This window comes from Panthera uncia (assembly GCF_023721935.1).
Source record: "Panthera uncia isolate 11264 chromosome A1 unlocalized genomic scaffold, Puncia_PCG_1.0 HiC_scaffold_17, whole genome shotgun sequence".
NCBI lineage: Eukaryota > Metazoa > Chordata > Mammalia > Carnivora > Felidae > Panthera > Panthera uncia.
In genome coordinates this window covers 65,902,129-65,929,064 of record NW_026057577.1, presented here as the reverse complement: position 1 = coordinate 65,929,064, position 26,936 = coordinate 65,902,129, and the positions used below count along the sequence as shown (strand labels likewise).

Here is a 26,936-nt window from a genome sequence, read left to right as displayed (position 1 = left end):
TATATATATATATATATATATATATATATATATATATATCATTTTTAAGAGACTTCCTTAAAATATAAAATAGTGGAGGGGTGCCTGGATGGCTCAGTTGGCTAAGCGTCCGACTTCAGCTCAGGTCACGATCTCGCAGTTCGTGGGTTTGAGCCCCGCGACAGGTGCTGTGCTGACAGCTCAGAACCTGGAGCCTATTTCAGATTCTGTGTCTCCCTCTCTCTCTGACCTTTCCCCGTTCATGCTCTATCTCTCTCTGTCTCAAAAATAAATAAACATTAAAAAAAATTAAATAAAAAAATATAAAACAGTGGAACATTTTAAAATTATTTAAGTAATCATTTGACCACTTTATTTTCTCTCTGTATTCTCTGTTATACTTCTCAAGACAGGGGGAATTGGATAGTCATGGGTACTTTTGGGAACTGGTGAGGGGGCAATTGAATTGAGGAAATCATTTAATTTGTATTTAGGGGAATATATTTGGGTGGTTCATAGTCAATTTGTGAAGTTAACTTTTCTTACCAACACTCCCTCATGTAGGAAAAGCCTTAGGAATTCTCCTTCTCACTGTGCTGACTCATCCAGGAAAACTGTGGAGCCTGGAGTTGTGATGTGAGTGTCTCATCTACCTAGCGCTAGAGGTTATATAGATAGCATGAGGTGGTGGAAGATGAATAAGGTTGATATATACACAGCTAGAAGACAGTTTGTAGATTAGTCTTCCAATAATCAGAAATTGAAATTATAGGGATGCTTGGGTGGCTCGGTCGATTAAGCATCCGACTCTTGATTTTGGCTCAGGTCATGGTCTCAAGGTTCATGGGTTAGATAGAGCTTTGCATCCGGCTCTGCACTTACAGTTTGAAGCCTGTTTGGGATTCTGTCTCCCTCTCGGCCCTTCCCCCACTTGCTCTCTATCTCTCGCTCAAAATCAAAATAATAATAATAAAAAAAGAAATGCAAAATTTTAAAGAAAGTAAATGAAGAGTAAAAAGTACTATAGAAATTCCAGGCAAATGGGGCACCTGGGTGGTTCAGTTGGTTAAGCATCCAGCTTCCACTCACGTCATGATCTCAGGGTTCATGGGTTCAGCCTGACTCGGTGTCAGGCTCTGTGCTGCCAGCTCAGAGCCTGGAGCCTGCTTTGGCTTCTGTGCCTCCCTCTCTCTCTGCCCCTCCTCCACTTGTGCATGCTCTCTCTTTCTCTCTCTGTCTCAAAAGTAAATAAATAAACATTTAAAAAAAGAGAAATTCCAAACAATTAATAAAAATAATATATTATTTTTTCTGAATTATTTTACATTTGTGAACCTATCTTTATTTAAGATTTATAAACTTGTGGGGTGCCTGGCTGTCTAAGTCTGTAGAGCAGGTGACTTTTGATCTCAGGGTTGTGAGTTTGAGCCCCACATTGAGTATAGAGATCTCCTTAAAAAAAAAAAAAAAGTTTAAAGATGTATAAATTTGTAAAATTTTACAATTTGTTCTGATTTCTTTTTCTCATTCTAAATATTCACTTTTTATCCAACTTTTAATTTTTGAATTTCAAATTGTTTTAAAGAGAAACCCCAAAGTTGTATAAGCTTCAGACTGTACAAAAATTAGATCTTCCCTGTTTAAGTTGTAGGAGAAACTAGGGAAGAAAGACGTGAAATTGATCAAGGGCAGGATACAGATGCCCCTTAATTCTATACTTTAAGCGAAAAAGAAGAAATATATATATATATATATATATACATATATATATACACACATACATATACATACATATTTATAATGGAAGTTAAAATTTAAATGTCTAAAAGCAGAATACAGTAAGATACATAATTTCTAAGCCACTAAAACAAGAATGCAAGCTTGACTAATTCCACAGAAGGTAAGAAAGAAAAAAAAAGTAAATAATATAAAATAAAATGGCAGGAAGAAATATAATCACAATAAATATAAATAAGTTAAATCCTCCTTATTAAATAAAACCCACGTCTCTTGGGCTTTCAAAAATCTAGCTATATACTTTTGAAAAGAGTAAGGAAAATGGGCTTTGAATTATATTGGAATACACTTCTATCAGAATCACCTAGGAACTTAATTCTAGAATCACATAGGAAAGTCATTACATTAGAATCAGGGGGTAGACTTTGGGATAAAAGGATTTCCTTTTTCAGGACTGTAGAAATTAAGTAGATATGTTTGGTATATCTGGCACTGACACTATGACTGCTTCTGGAGAACGAAATGGGGTACTGATGAACAGGGTAGAAGGTCCATTTACTTCCACTCTTCACCATATGCTTTTTGGGGCCCTTTTGAACTTAGTCTCATCTTTTTTTTAATTTGTTTTTTTTTTACCAGTTGAAAAATTGTTTACCAATTGAATAATTGTAATGCTTACTCAAATAATTAATAGGTTAAATAGAATATTTGGGAGAGGTCATCACCCATATGCAATTATGTGATTTATGGCAAAGGTTCAAGTCAGGGGAGGAGAGGGTGATTTTTTAATTAAATGATTCTGGATCAAAAGGAGTTCTATATGAAAAAAAGAACCCTGACCCCTTCCTCACACTATATATAAAATTAACTTAAAATGGATAAAGATCTAATGTGAAGAGTAAAACAAAGAAACTTCTAAAAGAAAACGTAAGAGAATAGCTTCATACCTTTAAGGTAGCCAATGTTTTCTTAAACGCAAAAAGCACTAACTATGGAGGAAGAGACTAATAAAATAGACTTCATTAAAATTAAGATCTTTTGGTAAATAAACCTATCTTAATAAAAGGGTAGGGAGATTGCTGCCCTGGAAGGTCCGTAGTTCTGGCATTTGCAGAGGCCCTACCTATAAGAACTACTAAGTGTAATTTGTGGTCCTTTTGGAAAGGACGTGGCTTTGGGGAAAAAATCTCTTTAAAAGACAATTGGGACAATTATGGGTGTTTGAGTATAGATGAACTATTAAAGAATGTACTTAGTTTTAAAGATACATGCTGAAGTTTTAAGGAGTGAACTATATCTAATTAATTTTAAAATGTTTCAGTAAATATAAGATAAAGCAAGCATGGCAAAATGTGAAATTTGTCCAATATAGACAATGGCATGTGGGTCCTCACTTTTCTTTATTATTCTGTGATTGAAAATAGGAACTTCAATAAAAGAAGGGAAAAAATTAAGATCTTTTGTTTATCAAAAGACACCTTTAATAGCATCAGAAAACAATCCACTGAGTGGAAGAAAAACCTAAAACAACTATTGACAAAGGACTTACATCCAAAATGTATAAATCACTATTATAAATTTAAAAAAAAGACAACTCAATGTTTTAAAAAATGGGTAAGACTTGAATAGCCACTTCAAAAATGTAGATATCTAAATGGTCAACAAGCAGATGAAGAAGGATTCAATATCATTCTTTATGAGGGAAATACAAATTAAAACCATAATCAGTTACCAGTATATATGAAAGCTTTCAAAATCAGATTTCAAAAATCAGATACCACAACTCTTGTACATTGCTGGTAAGGTGTAAATCCATGTGACTCCTCTGCTCCTATCATTTCTATTTCCCCTACTCTCACTAGCAAGTTCTTATCATGCCACAAAATCCCTTTACTCATCATAAGGTGATAACTTTTCCTTTGTAGTTCAACCACCAATATCGAGCACATAATAATAGTTAAGTGTATAAATCTGTATTCCCTCCTTTCTTATTTATTCGTCCTACCTTTACTTTCTGTATGCTCTTTAGTTCCTTATTATAAATCAAAGGGGCCTGTGTTTCCTCACTTATTAATGAAGGGATTCTCAATCTATCATATTCAGCTTAACAGGTAAATGGTTTTGCATTGATGTTACTAGCAGAGACATCATTTGGATAGCTCCTTAAAGACAGAAAACTTAACGTTTTGTATTACCCTTCAGGGGCTCTGTATGTACTAATCACTCTATAAGGAAGTTATAAATTTAACATGATTATGGTCAGAAAAAAATGACCAAGATATTATGGAAGTGAAGTTGCTCTCATAGTCTTGGCATGACAGGGGAATGACCGTCCTATTTTGTCTTGGTGTCACTTTCATTCTTTTTTTTTTTTTAATTTAACATGTATTTATTTTTGAGAGAGAGAGAGAGAGACAGAGTGTGAGCAGCGGAGGGCAGAGAGAGAGGGAGACACAGAATCCGAAGCAGTCACTAATGGGGCTCCCCATACGGGATACACTAACTTATGGTGGGAATTACTAAATGCTCATTAGCAAAGCATTTCTGCAGTGGGGTATATAATAAAAAGCACTTATGTTGATTTTTATTTTCAAAGATTAATCATTTAAATCTGTATTATAGAGTCATTTTGAGAATTATGTGAGTTAATAATTTCAAACACTTAGGACAAGTGCCTGGCACATGGTAAAGCTGTCAGTAAATGTCATGGTGATGATGATGATGATGATGAATATCATCATCATCTAAAAATTTCAGATAGATTCATTCTTCTATGATTATCATGTCCTGGACACTGAGGCAGATTCCACTGATACCAGATTCCTCTTCAGAGCTAAAGATCTTGTTTCTCCAACTGCTGGGAATGCTGTTGGCTCACAGCTCTCAAGGTGTGAGCTTTATGCAGGAACTGCCTGTCCAAGGTCGCATGCACTCGCTGGGGGCAGTCTTTATCTAATGACTGGTTATTGATGAGTATAAATATGCCCGGCTCCCTACCTCAACTTGGAATACCTCTGAAGGGCCACCCTGGCTTCAGAGCCATCCAGAAGGTTGGCTTAGGCTTTGTTATAACTCTATCACAGCCCAAATTCTCTCTCTACCCAATCCGGCATTTTACCTGCATTAAAATTCCCTAATAAGTTTTCCTGAAATGCAAATCTCTGTCTCAGGTTCTGCTTTCCAGGGCACATAACTAGAAACATCAATTGTTACTTAGTGGATTAAAAGACTCCATTAACAAATGTATCCTTTTTTATTCACTGATAATTATTAACACAAGGTTTAACTTTTATATATATATATATATATATATATATATATATATATAATTAAAAGATTAGACATTTGAGATCTTAAGTTGGTGGCAGAGACTAACAGAATAAATTATTAAATGAAATGTTTATCGTATTAAATATATCTATTTTTAAGTTTATTTATTTTGAGAGAGAGAGCATGAGAGAGCATGATTGGGGGAGAGGCAGAGAAAGAGGGAGAGAGAGAATCCCAAGTTGGTGGGGAAGAGGTGCTCGATCCCACCAACCCTGAGATCATGACCTGAACTGAAACCAAAAGTTGGATGCTTAACCAGGTGCTGCCTAAATATATTCTTATTGGAAAAGCTGGCAACATATTCAGCTATTTATCTGGTGAATAGAAAGCATGAAAGGACATGTAAAGTTTTTGTTTTGCTTTTGAAAACTTTTATTTAAAAAATTTTTTTCAATACTTTTTAAAAAGTTTCTATATGTATTTTGAGAGAGAGAGAGCGTGCACCGGAGGGGCAGAGAGAGGGAGAGAGAGAATCCCAAGCAGCTCTGAGCTGTCAGCACAGAGCCTGGTGCGGAACTCCATCCCACCAACTGTGCTTAACCAACTGAGCCAGCCAGGTGCCCCTGTTTTTTGAAAACCTTGAACACAGGCAAAGTTAGTATACAGATTCTATTTGTCATGACAGGTTAGGTGATGCTGCAGTAATATGCTGTAACAAAATCTTAGAGTCTTACACATAAAAGTTCTTATTCAGGCAAATCTACTAAAAGTCCAGGAACTTCTCCAGGGCAGCCCTTCATGTGGTGTCTCAACACTCAAGACCCACTTTGTTTTTTTTGGTATCTCCATTTCATCGTGCTGCTTCAGGATTCTTTGTTCCAGGAAGGACAGCATGGTGAATAGTGCACTGGAAGTGACACAATGCCTCTGGCCATTGTCTATCTTTAGACCTAGTAACAGGACCCCATCTAATTTGTAGAACTAAGAAATGCATATAACCATTTACATATCCAGGAAAAGGAAGAGAATTGAAAATATTGGTAAACGTTGGTAATGTCAGTCACAAGGACAGTCTCAGACACTAAGAGAGGCTAATATTTTAGTATCCATAAGGGTCATCTTATAAGACATTTCACTCTTGAAACAAACTCTCTGTATAGATCTTATGCTAGCACTGGAATTAATTTTAAGCTCTTGTGTTTATCATGAAATTTGAACAATAGTAAGTTTAGTTAACTATAAACAAAGACAATCAACAGCTAAAGTAGAACCTGACAAGACATGGGTAGTCTCTTCAGTCATAAGATAAATAGTAAAAAACAGATCACAATTGAGTGAGCTGTGAAAATTTATGTAAAAATCTCTTCCAGAGGCTTCCGTGAAAATGTGATGTAAAATTTAAAAACAAGAACAAAATATAAATAAAAATGCGATGTGCCTGAATTTATTTCACATTTGACCATTTACACCTCTAAAGAAAAGGAGTAAAATTACCATCAAGTAAGTATACCTCACACCCTTCTTTCTATACCATTCTTCAACAAGAAAAAATGTTTCATATGAGAAACATTTCACATTATTGATTACAAGACAGTTCAGAGCTAAACATAAAAAAAGTCAATGAAAACAAAAATTGAATATAGATACATATTTCCTTGCTTTCCAGAAACTCGAAGAAAAACATAAATTTCTGTGTGTTTGTTTAGTTCTATAAAATTTACCACATATCAGAGATTAATGTAGTGTTCATTACAATTAGGATATAAAACTATTCCATTACTCCGAAGTAACTCCCTCCTGCTACCCCTTTATAGTCACACCTTCCCTCTAACTCTAACCACTGGCCCAACTGATGTGTTCTCCATCACTATAATTTTGCTATTTTGAGGCTGTTATAGAAATGGAATTGTATCATATGTAACCTTTTGATACTGGCTTTTTTTCAGTCAGTATAATGGCCTTGAGACCCATATAAGTTTTTGTGTGTATGTTAATAGTTTGTTCCTTTTTTATTGCTGAGTAGTATTCCATGATATGAATGTACCACAGTTTACTCATTCACCCATTGGGTGGTCTCCAGTTGGCTGTCATAAAGATTTAATGAAAATCTATACACAGTGGCACCTAGATGGCTCATTCAGACCTCCAACTCTTGATCTCAGCTCAGGTCATGGTCTCACAGTTCATGATATTGAGCCCCAGGTGGGGCTCTATGCTAACAGCATGGGGCCTGCTTAGGATTCTCTCCCTCTCTCTCTGCCCCTCTCCAGCTTGCATTCTCTTCCTCTCTCTCAAAATAAATAAACTGTAAAAAAATCTGGACACAGATTTTTGTACAAATTTAAATGTTCATTTCTCTAGAGTAAATATCCAGTAGTTGGATTGCTGGGTATTATGGTAAGTTTATGTTTAACTTCAGAAGAAACTGCCAAACTGTTTTCTAGAGTAGCTATATCATTTAACATTCCCACCAACAAAGAACGAGAGATACAGTTGCTCCATATCTTGGCAGTACTTGGTATCATAAATATTTTTAATGTTAGTTAGCCATTCTAACAAGTGTGTGGTGGTATGTCATTGTGGGGTTAATTTGCATTTTCCTAACGGCCAATGATGTTGGACTGTAATGCTTTACACTTACATAGTGTTTTGCAATTTTACAAATATTCAATTAATTCTCACAAGTATAGCTATGTATTTCAAGTGATAAAAGGCTGATATTATGTAAATCTGGAAAAGACAGACAGATGTAATTACACCAATGCAGAATCAAAACAATTTAAAACTCAAAAGGAACTGGAGGTAATTTAGTCAAACTTCTCCATTTTACAGAGAATAGAGTCTCAGAGAGGTTAAATGATTTCTCACACAGCAGGAATCATACAAAAACCACACTTCTGTTGCTCGAATCTCTTCTATAATGTCCAGTCAAGTAGGTGACAATTTATGCTTGAATCCTTCAAGTGACTGGGAATTCACTCTTTTTTTTTTTTTTTTACCCAGTTCTGTTACGAAGTGTTTCTTGACATTGGGCTGAAATGGCCTATAAACAAGTGAACAAGTCTGTAAGTGTTTTGACATTGAGCTAAAATGGCTTACTACAGCTCCTGCCAATGGATCTGGTTTCATCCTCTGAGACTTTCCTGAAGAAATGTGGTCCCTTTCCACATGACAGTACTTCACATATTTGAAGACAGCCATCATGCTCTCTAGGCTAAACATTTACATTTTCCTCTAACCATGTCTTAGATGAGCTCCTTTATCATTCTTCTTGCTTGTATTAAAACGGGTTCTAGATTTCTTACAGGGCAAAATACTGTACAAAATATTTCTAGTAACACAGCCAGAGTGTATACATTTTCCAATTATACATATTCACTGTAGGAGATAATGAAATTTCCTTGCCTTTCACATAGTGTGACTATTTTAAAAATTTAAGCTGAATACTTTATTTTTAAAATTGCATTTTTGGGGTATGTTTTATATGCACATGGCACAAATTCAAAACATCCAAGATGGCTTACAGTGAGAAGTCATGATCGTTAGCCTTCTAGTTATATTAGCCTTCTAATATAATAATATAATATAATAAATATATTGCACACATCCTATTTTTAAGACACATAATATTGATTATGATTATGACATCCCATCATATAGGCCATACATATCTTTTAAATCATTTAATCTTAATTTTTTTGCTGATATAAATAATCTGTTATGGACTTCCTTATGTGTACTTTATGGATATATTTTAGATTATTTCTTAAAGCAGTTTCCTAGAAAAAAATAGCTACATAGTATAGTGTGACTTATATATAATGACTTTCCAGGGGTACCTGGGTGGCTCAGTCGGTTGGGCATCCAACTTCAGCTCAGGTCATGAACTCACAGTTCATAGGTTGGAGCCCTGTATCGGGTTCTGTGCTGACAGCTCAGAGCCTGGAGCCTGCTTCGGATTCTGTGTCTCATTCTCTCTCTGCCCCTCCCCCACTTGTGCTCTGTCTTTCTGTCTCTCAAAAATAAATAAATGTAAAAAAAAAATTAATTAAAAAAATAACTTTCAAAAAAATTACCATTTCATGTTTATTCCAATGGTATTCCATTTCACCACATCTCTGCATACATGGAATACTATTATTTATTGATTTTCTTTAAATTTGTTGTCTTGATTGGCTTGTAATTGAGAATGAATGCATTTTTAAAACATGTTTTTATATCTTTATTGGCGATTTGTATTCCCTCCTTAGGGTGTTTAAGACCTTGTTAAGTTTTAGAAAATCAATTTGTGTGAGCTAGAATAAGAATATCAGCCCATGATCATATTCTTGAAAACTATTTTCTTTCCAGTTTATTAAACTCCTAAAGGTGTTTTACACACACATTAGGGTCTGTCCATCCCGCTACTATATGTAGTTAATTTTTAAAGAATTTTTACCAAATATAAGGCTTTACAATGAACACTTATGTTATAATACAGTTTATCTCTTTATAAGTCTGTTTCAGTCAACAGATTTTAAACTGCTGCAATCCAAGGGCAATACTTTAATCATCTTTCGAAAGCCTAATATAGAGTTTTATACAAAGTAAATGTTCCGTAAATTTGTGACATCTAAATGAGGGAATAAACTTAAAAATCCCTACTAGTTTGTTAGATTCTGCATGCATGGTTACAGACTTCCCAAATTTTATAAATTCTAATCATGACTATCTAGAATTTAGCCCAGAGTCAACATTAAGCTGTTCAAAGGCTTGCAAAATATTCTACCCTTTCCAACTTTAAACTGGGTAAAAACTTGATAAATATGTGTTCTGTATCCTCTCTCAAGTCAATGAAATGCAGTGTTGACCCAGATAGGGTTTGCGATTCTATACTAAAAAACCTCTGGAGATGCTGACTGCCATCTAGAATTCAGTACCCTTCGGGTGTTAAGTCATTCCCTGAAGGTACTATCATGTAGCTCCTCCCACTCCCCTACCCCTGGCCCCAGTTACTCGTAAGTATAGACAAAAAATGTCAGTAATGCCTGTTGGGCACAGATAAATATTGTCTACTGTATATTTTATTGGTGTACTAGTCTAGTAACCCTCGGAAAAAAATACAATTAGACAAATGAATTCTGATTTGTAAACCCACACTATATTTGGTTGATTACTGCTTTCTTTTATAGATATTTACAGAGCATTTTTGTAGCAAAACCTTTTAGATTCTTCCCTAGGTCAGTGTGGTCCTGGCAGATAATTAGAGATGTGAGGGACTCTAAGTTGAATGAATAAAGTCCGGGTCAAGACAAGATTGAAGGAAATGTTTCCAAGTGATTGGATCACCATTATTTATCACTGGAAACTATTTACTTGTCCATAATCCTTTCTATTTATGAAAGTTTGTGACTTCCAGGTAATATCTAAAAAATACTTTTTCCTAGGGAAGTTTAGACAGGATTGAGTAAAATATTGGCATAAGGACAGCTATTACTACAGCGATTACTACTGCAAGAGGTGGGGTAGTAAAAAAAACATTTGTCAATCAAACAGAAGCTCTCTCAGATGACATGAAATACTCTTTGGGGAAACGCTGAATATTGGCTTGGCTTCCTGGTTCTGGCAATGCATGGGGTAACCCTGTCAGGTCTCTGAATTTCTGACAATCTCTGTCCAAGCAGAGACTGTATGGTCAGTATTTTGCTAACTCCAGTGTGGTTCACATATTACCTCCACAGAGTCCCTCAGACTTTCTCTACCCTCCACTATCCATTTCACAACCACCTCCCCAGCCCCACCCATTCCTTCCACCCCAGCAAAACCTAATCTACTAGGGACATTACTAGATTCTCTTTAAACTCTGTGCAGTAGCTTTGTAGGGCTGCCATAACAAACTGCCACAGACTGGTGACTTAAAACAACCGAAATTTATTATTTTATAGTTCCGAGGCCAGAAGTCTGAAGTCAAGATGTTAGCAGGGCTGTACTTCTACTGAAGGATCTAGGATAAAACCTGGTTTTTGCTTCTTCTAGCTTCTGCTGGCTGTCACCATTCCTTCACTTGTGGCCACATTACTCCAACCTTAGCCTCCGTGGTCACATGGCCACCTCTTCTCTGTGTCTTCTCCTCTGTCTGTCACATAAGGATACTTGTCATTGAACTTATGGCCGGGCAGATAATCCAGGGTGATTTACCTCCTCATCTCAAGATCTTTAACTTAGTTATGTCTGCAAAAGTCCCTTTTCCCAAAGAAGGTAACATTCACAGCTTCCACAGATGTACGACGTGGACATCTTTTTGGGTGCCACCATTCAACCTACTATATCTTGCTTAAGGATACATTTTTTTCCCCTTTGTCTTTCAAGCTGTACCTCTTGAAGCTTTGAAGAAATTCAAGAGGCCTGTTTTTTTTGTTTTTGTTTTTGTTTTTTTTTTTTATCACCTTAGCTTTTAAGACTTATGTCTTCACTTTAAGCACTTCTTTGGAAAATTCAATCTATTCCTTTGTTTCAGTTGCTTTCTTTTGGGATTCCCCCTTCCCTGGGCACTAATGGGAGGGAGTATCACCAAGTCAAAAAGCAAATCATTCGAGGTTTTAGACTTCTACTTCTTACCCTTAAGGCAGATATTTGTCCATGTTTCAAATAGGTGAATAATATTAATAAGTTGCTATTTATTGTCACTGCTCTAAGCCTAGCTTAGTTGTGTTTTGAATGTGTTACTTCCATTATTCAGAATAATGCTATGAAAAAGATATGGTTGTCTCCATTTTACAGAAAATGGAGGGGAAAAGGGGGAAAAGGAGACCCAGGGTCACATAACTACAAAGTGTTGAAACAGAGAATTAAACTCAGATTTGTCTGACCCCACAAACACACATAATTCTTTCTACTATGTCCACCTACTTCTCATGTTTCCTTTGTAAAGAATGAAACAAAATATTATTAGGGAGTTCTGCTTTCTGTCAGCTGTAACCTTACACCAGAAGCTGCAAGTGGGCTTTTCCCTTCCTTGATCATCTTTTGGCTCTGAACAGAATTTTAAAAAGCCCATTCTTTGTCCTTTCTTAGCATTTTTTTGCAAGTCTCACCTCATTTGGGGGCTTCAGTTTCCTTGACACTATTCTTTTGGGCCCATGTTACCTTCTTATAATTATCCTTGGTATGTGGTTGCTTTCTCCCAAGGTTTCTGTCACTTCCAATTAGCCAGGCAATTCCTCCTTGTTGGTCAGAATTAGGTTCCCCAGTTGCTCTGCTGGGACATCAAATCATGAGAAAGGCAAATCAAAAACTTGTCAGATGTTTTGCTTTTAGCTCAATGAAACTTTTAAAAGGTATCCAGTTATTTAAACTTTCTTTTTTGATTGGTGCACTGCTACAGGTATTGACAAATAGTATACTGTAGGGCACTGAGGTATCAATAATGAATTCTTTTATAAATAATTACATGTGGCAGTACATATTTGGAACCAGTTTTAAACCTCTGAAATAAAACATTCTAAAGCAGTTCCAAGCTCCCCATATACACCTGATTATTCTAACACATTCCTGTTTCTAATCCCCCGCTCAAGTTCACCACATGGAGAAATGTATACATATATATTTTTATTTCTAATAAACTAATGCTTTGTGTATCTTATTTTTCATGTAATCCCAAACCAGAAAGTGGGAGGTGGGGTGAAGAATATGAACTTTCTGCAGTAAAATATATGTCAGGAAGTCTATGAACTAAAGTCATAACACAGAGTGCTGTGATTTCAATGAAAAAATAGTATACCTTAAGTTTTGCTAACCTTTAAGTGAAATTTAGAATTTCTTCCAATTGTAACATAGGCAATAAACCATAGTGTTATTAGAAGCAATGGTGGCTTTTTCACCAATAAAATCACAGATATTTTCCTATCATGTTACTATAGTCAGATAGGATAGTTATAGTTGCATACTGTAGTAGAAATCTCAAGATACTATTGGTGTTTCCTATTTTTATTATTACTATTATTATTATTTTTTTTTTTCGGTGTTCACTTCTTTTAAATTACAGACATTATTAGACCCTCTGCTAGGATTTGTTCTTAGGTGCATTAATAAAGAAGTACATGTACAGTACACTTTTGTTGAATATCTTGATTAGTGTATTTTTGTATAATTTATTTCATTAATGATTGTATGCATATATTATGTTTTAAAAAAATTTTTTTTAACATTTATTTATTTTTGAGACAGAGACAGAGCATGAACAGGGGAGGGGCAGAGAGAGAGGGAGACACAGAATCTGAAACAGGATCCAGGCTCCGAGCTGTCAGCACAGAGCCTGACACGGGGCTCGAACTCACAGACCGTGAGATCATGACCTGAGCCGAAGTCAGACGCTTAACCGACCGAGCAACCCAGGCACCCCATATATGATATGTTTAAAAACATGATTCTAAAAAGGGCTTTATAGGCTTCACCAGACTGCCAAAGGGATCCATGGCACAAAAAAGGTTAAGAATATCTGTTATGGACTCTGGCATTGTGGTTAATAACGTGTAGTTTGGTATCAAATTGCTTGGGTTCAAATTTTGCTGTGACTTACAGTATAAATTTGGCTAAGTTAGATATACTTTTTTTTTGCCTCAGACTCTTCATGTGTAAGATAGAGGTAATACTTACCTAAAAGTCTTGTTATGAAAATGAAGTGATATCTACAAAGCCCTTAACATGATGCCAGGCACACAGTATGTTCTTTATCTCCATATCCATCCAGATAATAAGGTTTCATTCAAATCCTATTTATATTTATCCTGTATACAGGTATTGTTGTTTTTTTTTTTTACTGTGTTGTTACTGGCTAAAATTTAAAATTATATTATTAAATATTGACAAGTTTCAAATGAATATTTATAAAATACATGTATGACATTAGGAAGAAGGATATAATGAGGATCCATATGCCCTCCATCCAGATTAAAGGGGAAAAAGTTGCTTTAGAAAGGATGAATATATAATTTATGATCTAAACCAGAACACATTTGAGAGTAAGAGTGCTATTAATTATAACACCAAGAAAATAGGTAAACCAGGTCTGTTCTGGCTAAACCAAAATGTAAAATCAAACTATTCTTGTATGCCCCTTCCTTATCCCAATCCCTCCTTCTGCAGCTAGAAAAAAAATCACTATTTTGATTTTGTGGTTATCATTCACTTTATTTATAGATTTATGCCATGTGTTTGTACTCTTAAACAATATATTGTTTACTTTTATTGGTTCTTTAATTTATAGAAATGGAATCCTACTTTAATATTGTTTTGTGAATTGCTTTTTTGCTCAACATTGTTAGAGATTCTTCCATGTCTATGGATTTGTAATGCATTTTTTTCCCACTGTTATATTCTACTGAATGAATCTACACAATGTATTTAACCATTCTATTGTTGATGGACAGGTGGACTGTTTCCAGTTTTTACTTTATAAATAATACTGTTAAGAATTTTCTTGCTCATATATCCTAGAACACCTCTCCTGGACCACAAAAGATACACATCTTCAAGTTTACTAGTTAATGCCCAATTGTTTTCCAAATTGATTATATCAACTTATACTCCAGCCAGCAATGTATAAGTGTTCTGGGATATTGTCAGACTTTAAAATTTTTGCTTATGTGGCAGGTGTGAAATTGTATTTCCTTGTGTCTGAGCATCTCTTCAGGTTTCCTGTTCTATGAATTGCCTATTTGGGGCGGTGTGGTGTGGTGTACAGTATTATTTTTTAACTAAGTTGTGTTGGTTCTTTATACAATCTGAATAGTAATCCTTTTGTTAGTAATATGGGTTGTACAGATTTTCTCCCAGTTTATGGCTTGTCTTCTGCTCTCCTTCTGATGTCTGGTTTTTTGTTTTTTGTTTTTTTGGCTTATTATAGAAAATGTTAAAACATATAGGAGTATGCAGAATAGAATAATAAGCATCCATTTACCTATTATCCAGCTTCAACTATTATCAACTCATAACCAATCTTGCTTCATTCATACCACTGTCCACTTTCCCCATTTCTCATTATTTTGAAGCATATCCCACACATTATATCATTATATCTCTAAATATTATATCTCTAAATATGTATCTCTAAAAGATAAAATGTCTTTAAAAATACTACTAGAACATACCAAATTCTTTTCAATTCCGTAATATCATAAAATATTCAGTAAGCATTCAAATTTCTAATTACCACAAAATTTTTTTTAAGTTTGTTTGAATCATGATCCAGGCAAAGTTCTGTGGTAGGTAGACTCCAAAATAACATGCAATGACTCCCATTCCCTGGTGTGCACACCCTTGCATAATTCCCTCTCACACTGTATCTTGGTTTTATGTGGGAACAACCTGTTGGTCACATATCTGTATGATGGTATGTCACTTTTGAGGCTAGCTCAAAAGAGACATTAAAGCCATGGTAGTCTCTGCCTCTCTGTCTTGAATTACTTGCTTTAGGGGAAACCAGACAGCTGTTTGGTGTGGTGAGGCACAAGCAATAATAAGCAAAAGAACTGAGGCAATTTGTCAAAAGCCACAAGAGTAAGCCATCTTGGAAGTGAATTCTCTAGCACCAGGTAAACCATCAGATGATTGTAGCCCCTGCTGACAGCTTGATTGCTGCTTCACAAGACACCCTGAGCTAGAACCATTCTGCTAAGTTGCTTCTGGATTTCTGACCCTCAGATGCTACATGAGATAAGAAATATTTGTTGCTTTAATATTATGTTTTGAGGTATTTTTTTTATGAAGCAATGAAAATTAATAAAGATTTTTGTACCTGGAAATGAGGTACTGACATAACAAATACCTAAAACAGAAGAGTGACGTTGGAAGCGGTGGTGGGCAGGACGTGGAAGAACTTGGAGGAGAGTGTTAGTGAAAGTTTGAAAAGTCTCGAAGAAATTTATTTATAGATGCTTGGTAACTTTGAGGAGGTGGCAGATGAGGTCTTAACAGATTAGAAAAGTCTTATTAAAATTGGAGTAAAGTGGCAGAAAGTTTAGCAAGTTTGCCGGCTACAGTTATATGCAAAGTAAAAAATATGCCTAATGAACTGGAGATTTCCAGCCAGAATGTTAAAGATGTCACCTGGTTTCCTTTTGTTTACTGTAAAATGAGAGACGGGGGAGGTAAGTGAGAGGAAGGACAGAACTTGCAGATTTGAGGATTCTCAGCCTCTCCAGGTGATGAGTGATGTTAAAAGTAGAAAATGGCTGTGAACAAAGAACAATTCCAGGGACTAACAGGAAAATATGAAGTTGAGGGTGTAGAGGGTAAAGCCAGAAAGTCAGAAAGATATTAATGTGGTACCTCAGAGTAATTTCATACAGACCCAAAGGATGTGCCTCACAGAACTTCTCAATCAAATTACAGGGCTTCTAAGTTTAAGGGTGTGGTATATCAAAAACCCAAGGTAGAGAAGGGTTTATATAGAGTTATGGGTGTCACTTTGTCTAATGGCATGAACTCAACTAAAATTCACAGGATGCCCACAGAGTTTATAGGAGAATTATTAGCAAAATATACTTTTATAAAGAGACTTAAAAAAATATCCATTTATTTTGAGGGGGGGAGGGGCAGAGAGAGAGAGAGACAGAGACAGAGACAGAGAGAGAGAGTCCCAAGCAGGCTCCATGCTGTCAGCCAGGGACCTGAATGCAGGGCTTGAACTCATAAGCTGAAAGATCATGACCTGAGCCTAAATCAAGAGTCAGAGGCTTAACCAACTGAGCCCCCCAGGCATCCCTACAAGAGACTTTTCAGGGGGAATTATATTACCAGGCTATTTGCCAGCCTGGACTGAAAGGAAGAGAATACTAAATGAAAAGAGGTTTTTGGACATCCAACTTTTTACAGGCAGAAAGCAAGCAGACAACTACTATAGAGCTAGAAACATGGGAAAGGAAGGATAACTTAGCAAGTGGATCCAAGAGATCAGAAGGCAGAGTGAAGATCCACAGAAAAATTACTCTCAGGCTGTGAATCTTAATCAAGAAACTGCTGACCTGTTCCCAGGTGGATTTTAGGATTTCTGTCAACCTGTATGCTCATTTCCCCCTTTTAAATACACACATCTATAATGGTTATCCTATCTATTTTACATTAGGTTGTGGAGGCAGACACTGTATGTGTCTCAAGTTTACAGGTCCTCAGATCAAGAGGAACTCCGTTTAAGGAGTTGTGCTTGAGGAAGTATACCTGAAAAGCCTCATCCACACCTGAACTTGATTTATTTTTCTAAGATTTGAGCGAATGCTGTAAAAGGATGAAAGTTTTCAGGAGTTTTGGGAGAGGATGAGTGTATTTTGAATATTGGAAGAATGAATCTTCGGAGCCCAAATTATGTTAGTTCCCTCCAATACTGCATCAGGGATCATCACCTATAGAATATAGGAGAAATAATGATATATCATTTGGATTTGGATCACATGCTCTGGGAAAAGCCAGGTGCCATGTTGTGAGGACACTCAGGCAGCCCTGTGAGTGAGCCATCTTGGAAGTGGGTCTTCTATCACCAGTCAAGGCTTCAGAAGACGACAGTTCATGGGTGTCTGGGGGGCTCAGTCAGTTAACCATCCAACTTCGGCTCAGGTCATGCAAGTCCCACAATGAGCTCCACACTGACAGTTTGGAGCCTGTTTGGGATTCTCGGTCTCTCCCTCTCTCTCTGCCCCTCCCCTTCTTGTGCTCTCTCTCCCTCTCTCTCTCTTACACAATGAATAAATAAAAACTTTAAATAAAAGGAAACTCAAAATGGCAATTTTCTAATTCTATCATTCTTCATTCATTAATATATGTATATAGAGAAACTTCACCTCACTTACTATTTGGTTACCTGTGGTACAATCCACATAGAAAAGGCAGGACAGATCCTTGATTAATTTTATACACACGCTTTTTTTTTTTTTAACTGGTTTTCAGAACGATGAATTGATTTGAGAGCATCCTCCAATGTTGACGAAGTGGATGTTTTTTTGTTAGTTTAGCTATCATCATGAACTTGTGAATTTAAAGACGTTTGATAATTTGCTGTTCCAGTCGATTGCATTTGATATGTTCCAACCTGTGCTCAGGGGCATTTCAGAATTTCTGTAATCCTATGTGTCCTTATTGACAGTCAAATTGTCCATCTTTGGCCAGTGGGATGCTTTTTAGTTATCTCTTGAATCCATTTGACATGATTCTAGGAGAGCTTACTTGCTATCTTGCAAAACAAAATATTCCAGGCTCATCTTCTACATTTCCTGTGCCTAACTAAAATCACCTGCTACTCCAAGAGCTTATAGTGTCTTTTAAACAGAGGTGTTTTTTTTTTTTTAATGCATTTGAATATAACTTTTTTCTTTATTGAGTCTGCATTTCCCTACCATAAGATCATAAAGATAATCTTGCTATCTTATCTTCTGAAGGCTTAATGGTTTTCCTTTCACATTTAAATTTTAATTCACCTTGAACTGATTTTTCTGTTTGGTGTTAAATAAGGAGTTCCGATTTCATTTTCCTCCATATAGATATCCAGCACCATTCACTGAATTGATCTTGCTTTTCCTGCTGGCCCACAATGCCATCTGTCTTAAATCCAGATTCCTTATAAGAGTGCATGTATTTCTAGACTTGTGTTCCAATATAAATCATTATTTCCATCCTTAAGGAAGTATCACACTGTCCTAATTACTATAACTTTAACAGATTTATTGAGATATAATTCACATACCATACAATTCACCCACTTAAAGTAGAAGATGGGATGCTTTTTAGGATATTCACAGATGTGTGCAACTATCACCATAGTCAATTTTAGAACATTTTCATTACCTCAAAAAGAAACCCCATTTCCTTTAGCTCTTACTACCTTGTGCTCCCATCTCCCTAAACCTCACCATGCCTAAGCAACTACTAATCTACTGTCTGTATAGATTTCCTATTGCAGAATGTAATATGAATAGAATCATATAATGTGGTCTCTTGCGACTGGCTTCTTTCACTTAACATATTTGCAATGTTCATCCTTGTTATAGCAGGTATCACTACTTCATTTCTTTTTTATAGCCAAATAATATTACGCTGTATGGATATACCACATTTTGTTTATCCTTTGGTCAGCTGATAGACATTTGTGTTGTTTCTACCTTTTGGCTTTTATGAACACCTAATTGGTATAATCTTACAATTCTGTCCGACAAGTTAACTCTCTCCATCTTAAATCTTTTGCTCCTGGAGTATCTTGAAATTCATGATCCCTTGCTCTTTCACAGAAACTTCAGAATTAGCTTGTCAAGTTTCTGGAAAAACTAAGCTGGGATTTTTATTGCAATTGCTTTCTTTGCAGGGGAGATTTGCCATCTTAACTCTAGGCTCTAAATACTTGAACATGTAATTTTTTTCTTATCAGACACTCTTTAATGTCTTTCAGTAATCTTTTGTGATTTTTTTTCTCTTAAAGGAAAAATAATTTTAATTTACTCCTATATAACTTGTATTTTCAAAATGATATGGTAAATGGTATTTTTAAAAATAATTTCTAACAGTTTATGTCTGCTAGATAGAAATGCAGTTCACTTTTGTATATTAATATTATATACAGAATCATTGTAAAACTCTTAAAGTTTATCTGTAAATTGTTTCTTCAATCTTTTATTTTTTATTTGTTTTAACTGTCATACAATGCTAGCTGGGATCTCTAATATGGTACTTATTCCTGACTCTAAGGGACTGTTTAAAAATTTTCATTGTTAAATATATATGTTGTAGGTTTTATTGACTTAAGGAAGTTCTGGGGTGCCTGAGTGGCTCAGTTGGTTAAGTGTCTGACTTCATCTCAGGTCATGATCTCATGGCTCATGAATTCGAGCCCCACGTTGGGCTCTAGGCTCTGTGCTGACAGCTTGGAGCCTGAAGTCTTCTTTGGATTCTAAAAAATTAAAAAATTCTGCAAAACTCCAATTTGGCAAAAGGTTTTATCCATGTCTGTGTTAATTTTTTCAAAGGCTTTTTCTGGGCAACATGTTTTCTTTTTTGAAAAATTTCTACTGATTCAATCTCTTACATAGTAATCAGAGCATTCATATTTTCTATTTCTTCTTGAATAACTTTTGAGAAGTTAATTTTTCTAGAAAATATCTACTTCACTTATATCTTCCCACTTGTTATAATAAATTGTTCATGATATCTCCTCAATCTCTATAGCATAATGTCCTCATTTTTGTTTCTAATATTCTTTGTGTCTGCTTTCTTTCTTAGGTAATCTTGTCAAAGATTTGTCAATATTATTATTAAAAGGTGAAACTTCTGACTTTGTTGCCTCTCTATATTGAGTATTTGCTTTTTGTTTAATTCATTAGTTTTATTTCCATTATTCTTTCCCTAATCTCTCAGGTTTAGGACAGATTATTAGATCTCTAATTTTCAGTTTTACTTTAATATTTAAAATTACCAATTTCCTTGTAAGTACTGTTTTAGCTGCATTCTGTAAGTGTTGATATGCAGTATTCCTGTCATTGTTCAGTTCTGAATATGTATTTTCTATTTTACATTTCATTTTCTATTGTTTGTTCTTTATTTGAATGATTCATCTTACATGGAAATGAATTTATTTTCCAAATATGTTTCCTAAATTTCTATTAATTTCTATAAAACTAATTATACTGTGATTAGAAACTGTTATCTAATAATACCAATTCTTTGAAAATTTAAAAGACTTTTTATGATTACATTTTGTAAATTGTTCATGTGTACTTAAAGTATTTTTTATTTCTATTTTTCTGCAATGATGGACTTGGTAATTTAGAATAGCCCTTCTTGTGAAAATAACTAGAAAAGCTGGACAAAATAGAAAACAAACACCTGAAGTCATTAGAGAAGTAATGGAAAAATCCAGTGGAAAATTCAGAAGAAAAAAGAGTTGTTGAATCAAGCATTAATGACAGCTTTTCCCCTGGGATATCTGCTGATCCCAGAGAAGATGGCTAAGAAGCTCGAACAGAACTTCTGACTAAATTATGGAGTTAAAAAGACAAAAATTGGAGTTCATGGCCTGCTCTGGTAAACTCTACAGGCTTCAAGTTGAGACATCAAAGGTCTATACCCTGGGGAAAAGTATGAACTAGAAGGAGATATGCTCAGAGTCCAATCATCTCAATCACTGACTCAAGTGATTTTAGCTTACTAGTGCTCAAAACCCCTGCCAGGAGACATAAATCCTTTCTGCAAAAAATATCATTTCAGGGCTAAAAGTATAATTTCTTCACACAGTAATTCTGGAATTCAATCCAAAAATAACAACATAACTTAACAAAATATTATAAATAAAAATAAACACAAATAAAAAAATAGCATAAGTAATATAAAATAAAAAAATGTAAGAGATGGGCGCCTGGCTGGCTCAATTGGAAGAGCATGAGACTCTTGTTCTTGAGTTTTGAGTTCAAGCCCCAGGTTAGGTGTACAGGTTACTTAAGTAAATAAATCGTTAAACTTAAAAAAAAAAAAAAATGTAAGAGACCTATAGGTAAATAAGATAATTTGGTAAACAACCACAAGAAAAAACAAAGGAGCTTCAGATAATAGCAGACCCCAAAATTACTAGACACAGGTTTTAAAATGATTTATGCTTAATGTGTTTGAGAAAATAAAAGATCCGATTGAGGTAGATAACTAGACATATAACTAGAAACCATAAAACAGAAAGAAACAGAAATGACCAAAATGACAACCAAAAAAGTAACAACTGAAATAAATGCTTCAACAGGTATGTTTGACAGGAGATTAGAGACTTCAAAAGAAAACCATGAACTCAAAGAAAGGTAAGAATTATCTAGAATGAACCATCAGAGACAAATGAATGGATACATAAAGGATAATATAAAATGATCTATTATACATTTGAGTGCCAGAGGGAGAGAAGGGGGACAGGATGGGGGAGAAGCAGTATCTGATAAAAGCTGAGAATTTTCCGAGAGAGAATAAGAACATCATATCCCAGATTCAAGAAGCATTACAAACTTCAAAAAGAAAACCAACAAAACCCAAAACATTTAGTTACATCGTAATCAAACTGCTTCAAATTTAAGACAAACATCTTAAAAGCAGCCAGAGAAAAAAGATTACTTTTAAAGTGACAAAAATAAAATTGACATTATTTCTCAAAAAAAATTATGGGAGCCATAAGCAATGGAATATATCTTCAAAATGATAAAATAGCTGTTAATTCAGTGAAAATATTCTTTGAAAATGAAGGTGAAATAAATGGTTTAAGGATACAAAAATTGAATTTATCACCAGCAGACATTTACAAAAGGAAATACTAAAGCATGTTCTTCAGGAAGAAGAAATATGATCCCAGACAGAAGCTCAGAAATTCAAGGAGTCATAAAGCACATAGACAAAGTAAATGTTTGAGTAAATATAAATGCACAGTAACTGTATAAAAATGTTGTCTTGAGGAATTTAGGACATTAAGTATACACAATGTATATAACATGAAGTGGGGTGGTAAGTAAAGCTGATGTGTTCTCAGGTCCTTGTATCATCCAGGAAGAGGTATAATACAACCTAATAAAAGAAAATATAACTCTCAAGTTCATGGGGCAGGAGAAACAGAATAATTAAAAAATAATCAGAAAGAATGCAAAAAAAGGCAAAACCAACATAGGATAGGACAAATAAAGAATAATATCATAATAGATTCAAATCAAGCATATTTGTAACTATGTTACACATAAATGGATTAAACACTTCAATTAACAAAATATTATCAAAATAGATTTAAAAAATCTATTCTTTCATACCACTCCTCAGAGTAAAATGCCTTTCCCATCATACTCAGAATAAAATCCAAACCCTTTCCTGGCTTTCAATGCTAATACAATTTAACCCTTTTATACCCCCCAAACTTATTCTTTTCTTAGTCACTATACTCCAAAAAGGTAGACTTCTTTGATTCCTGAAACATTCCAAATTAGTTCCTGCCTTAAGGTTTAGCATTATTGCCCTAGCTGCAAGCATGGTTTCCTCAATTTTTGCAAAACTGGATTTTCCCATCAAATAGGAGCTTAAGTGGCATTTTCTTAGAAGCTTTCCTTCCTTCCTCACGTGATCTAAAATAGTCATCTATTTTAATTTCCTGACTACCACTGTTAACTACCTTATATTCTTACTTATGGTCAATTATCACTAAAATGTAAATTATTTCATAGTAGGGACTATGAGAGAAAGAGAGTGTGAGTGGGGCAAGGGCAGAGAGAGGGAGACACAAAATCTGAAGCAGACTCTAGGCTGTGAACTGTCAGCACACAGCCCAACTCGGGGCTCGAACTCATGAATCATGAGATCATGACCTAAGCCGAAGTCAGATGCTTAACTGACTGAGCCACCCAGGTGCCCTGCAGTATACTTCTGAAGAGCATGTTGTTTTGTTTTTCCCAAATGAGGAAGATGAGAATTACATGGAGGTTACAAAGCATACTTTTGAGAAAGAAATAAGCCCTTTTCATCCATTCTTAAATAAAAGAAAGTAAAATTTTAAAAATTACCCCCTTACAGAAAGGTTTTAAGGGTAATTCCAGGAATGGTGATTGATATAGTTTGGTTACTTTTTTACTCTTTGTTCTATGTTTAGGATTTTCTTTTTCACATCAAAGAATCTTACTGGTCATAATTTTGCAGCCTGCTTTTAACTTGGGAAAGAAACACTTCCCATTAGAAAGACTAGTCTAGGGGACCCTGGGTGGCTCAGTTGGTTAAGCCTCCGACTTTGGCTCACATCATGATCTCCCAGTTTGTGAGGTAGAGCCCTGCGTTGGGCTCTATGCTGACAGCTCAGTGCCTGGCGCCTGCTTCAGATTCTGTGTCTGGCTCTGCCCCTCCCCCGCTCACACTTGCTCTCTCTCTTTCTCTAAAAAAAAAAAAAAAAGAAAAAAGATTAAATAAACATTAGAAAGACTAATCTACTTTTAAAAAATAGCTATATTTCACTAAGTATACATGATAGCATTTGACTCATCTCTAATTGCTAACTACTGTTTCTAATTTTTTACCATTATAAGTATTGCTACCACGAATACTTTTGTTCATAAAGCATTTTAAGAGTAATGTAACTAAAGTGATTTTTGTCCACAACATTCATTTAAATGGTATTTCTTAAGGGGAAGGAGGTGATCAACACAAAAAGGTCTCAGCTTTCTAGGTATTTATGTCTAATTAGGAAAACAATATACTATAGTAATTTGGGGGGAAATTACAAAGGCACCTTGTAAGAAAGAACATAATAATCCTATTTATTAAAGCAAAGAAAAAGCAATTTTAATTTCTCAGAAGAGGAGCTAATCAGGAAAACATTTTGTGAACAATATGGAGCTGGTCTTTGAAACAGTGATAGGTCTTAATGGTTGAAAATGTTCCAGGTCATTGTGGGTGTTGAAGGAGGAAGTAACTTTTCTGCTGTTCTTAAGTTATTTGAGAACAGTTCTCACTCAGGACATTGCAACTTTTAATAAAACAAACAAACAAATAAGCCTTAACAATAAGCAACCAAGACTTGGATCAAAGATTAGACTAATTCCCTTGCCAAGAGTACTGAATTTCTTCCTAATCTCCCTTATCCACGTCTTTTATTTCCTTTCAAAATTTTCCCCTTTCTTTTTATCTGTCAAAGACTCTCATCTATTTTAAAGAATGGAAATAGGTAAATCCCTCTACTTCAACACATGTAACCAATACAAAACACTGTAATTATTTGTGGGATAAGAAAGACAGGGAGATGCTGCCTTTAAACATATATGGTATGCATTTTAATCTTTAGAAAACATTACGTATAACAGATTTTTCACACTGTAAAAGAAATTAGAATATTAAAGGATATTAATCAAGGGTTATTTATCAAATTGTCAAATACCAAATAAGGAACATAGAACTCCATGATCTATTAAAAATGATAAGCAGATAACGAATACTGACTGTGATTTCCTCTCGTGGTTTTACTCTGGCAGGAATAGATTCCATCCTGATAATAATTCCAGTCTTACTGTCACATAGGAGGAGATGCTCTGTGAACCTCAATGAGGCTGCCAGGTTTAGGACGGATGTAAGAACCAAAGTGTCAGAAATGAAAGAGTAAGACTTCACAGGATGTGTTGTTACTGACAGACTGATAGCCAGTTTCCTTCTCCACCTTTTCTTCCTCAAGGATAGCAGCTGCTTCCCACAGATACACAAGCAGAACGACTCCAATCCTTCTCTACCACACTTATCATCTGCAGATGCCCTGGGGCTTGTCTATTTACAACCTTGTCCCTATAGAGCAGAGGTGGAACCCTCAGGGAAGTTCTGGATCCGTTAGCAGCCGGTCTGTTTCACAAACTATTTCTCAGCCCCACCCCACCTCCAGCTACTTCCAATGTTGGTACTTAAAATTCCCGTATCTTTATCACATTATTCATCCCCCTTCCCCCCCCCACCAAAAAAAGAAAATTTAAAGTAAAAACAACTCATACACTCTGTCTCTAGGCCCCTTTTTCATATAAAGCAGGCTTCTTTTGGGTGGCTCAGAAGTGGTTCCCATGGTCTTTCGACCATTTATAGCTTGGGTATCATGCTCTCCAGGTACATGTATAGCCACTCCTGCCTGCCCAACCTTCTTAAATTTCTTGTTACGCTTCCTAGTTTACCTCCCAAGACCAGCTTTACAACAAAACTAGATACTGGCAAAAAGAGATCCTGTAAGTGAAATTGTAGATACAGTCACGTCTTAAACAAGGATCCCAAGTTGTGAGATTAATTTCTGGCTTAAAGGTGCTCTGTATATCCACTTCAAGCCTGCCTCCAGTACCGTGGCTTACAGCCAAATAAAAAAGGCACAGAGTTGCTGGGTACAGATTTTGGAAAAAAACACAAATTAAGAGGTACACGGGAGTTTCACTTTTTCCCCAGCTGATGATATATATTTTTTAAAATAAAAGGAGACCGTCCACATTCGAATGTATTAAATAGGCAGAATTCTCCTCCTGGTTTCTCTGCTCTTGTAGATGTTCCTCTGGCTTCAACTGGTATATATGAATAGTGAAGAAACATCTGAGGATCAAATTCCACTGCCCCGAGGAAGAGGAGCGCTGCTGGACGCACTAAAGCAGGTAGAAGAGATGACGGAGGGACAAACAGGTCTGTGGAGATCCGGAAAGTCTCCAGGAAGGGGCAGCCTGGAAAAGGAGAAGGTAAAAGAAAGCGCGTGGCTGAGTTCAGGCAATTACTGTTGTCTCAGCACGACCACGGCCTGTGATTTTTCTCCCTCACTAAATCCTCTGGGGTCAGTCCCCACCCCGTTCATCAACCTGCGCCTCCATCGCCTCCCCGGGCGAGGATGCGCTCCGGCCCAAACCACCCAACGTACCTCCGAAGCTCACGATCGCAGCAACACCCCCCGCCCGCCCACCTACCTGTGCTGCGCCTGCGCCTCCCCCCCGCGCACTCTCAAGGTCAGCACCGCCCCCAGCCTCTAACCTAGCACCCACGGAAGTGGCATTAGAGGACGTCCTGCGTATGCTCACCTCTGCGTGGCGTGGGGTCGCAGGCGTTCAAGGAAGGGAGGGACTTCCTGTCCCGCGCGGGCAGAACTTCCGCCAGAGCCGGAAAACTCTCTCCCTCGCGTTGTTTAAGAGGCTCCCGTCTGCAGGGTGGGGAGGGAAGGTCCAGGACGGTCCCGGGGATTCCAGGGCGTCCGGTCTACGACCTGTCCTTGGCGCCATGGTGAGTCCTGGTTTGAAGACTGGAGTAACAACAGTGGGAAGGAAGGGGCCATGAGGTCAGTCCTGTGAAGGTAGCCAGTCGGGTTCCCGGCTGAGGATGGAGCAGGCGAGAGTAGTGGGATGATTCGTGGGGGCAGGACCCCGCACCTGTCCCGGAGTGCTGAAGCTCCTGGGCCCCTGAGGAGGAGCATCCGCCCTGCCCAAAGGCGAGGTTTG

General features: G+C 36.2%; 1 protein-coding gene and 1 long non-coding RNA gene across 4 annotated transcripts in view; one reads left to right on the top strand and one right to left on the bottom strand.

Moving 5' to 3' along the window:
* Positions 1–10,853: 10,853 nt before the first annotated feature.
* On the bottom strand, positions 10,854–26,347 carry LOC125935816 (uncharacterized). Of its 2 annotated transcripts, none has more exons than XR_007461801.1 (3): positions 24,937–26,347; positions 12,112–12,223; positions 10,854–11,101 (listed from the first exon to the last, which is right to left on the bottom strand). It is a non-coding gene; the product is annotated as an uncharacterized LOC125935816 (long non-coding RNA). The 2 variants fall into 2 exon arrangements; XR_007461802.1 differs by having other exon boundaries at positions 12,112–12,220.
* A 219-nt stretch (positions 26,348–26,566) lies between these two features.
* The window catches only part of TMEM161B (transmembrane protein 161B), a 71,871-nt gene continuing 71,501 nt past the window's right edge, over positions 26,567–26,936 (top strand). Inside the window, exon 1 of one of the 2 annotated variants that reach the window (XM_049649775.1) lies at positions 26,567–26,721. In XM_049649775.1, the coding sequence (XP_049505732.1) occupies positions 26,719–26,721 (3 nt within the window). In that variant the 5' untranslated portion in view covers positions 26,567–26,718. The remainder of the gene's footprint in view (positions 26,722–26,936) is intronic. The other variant, XM_049649774.1, reaches the window with a different exon arrangement.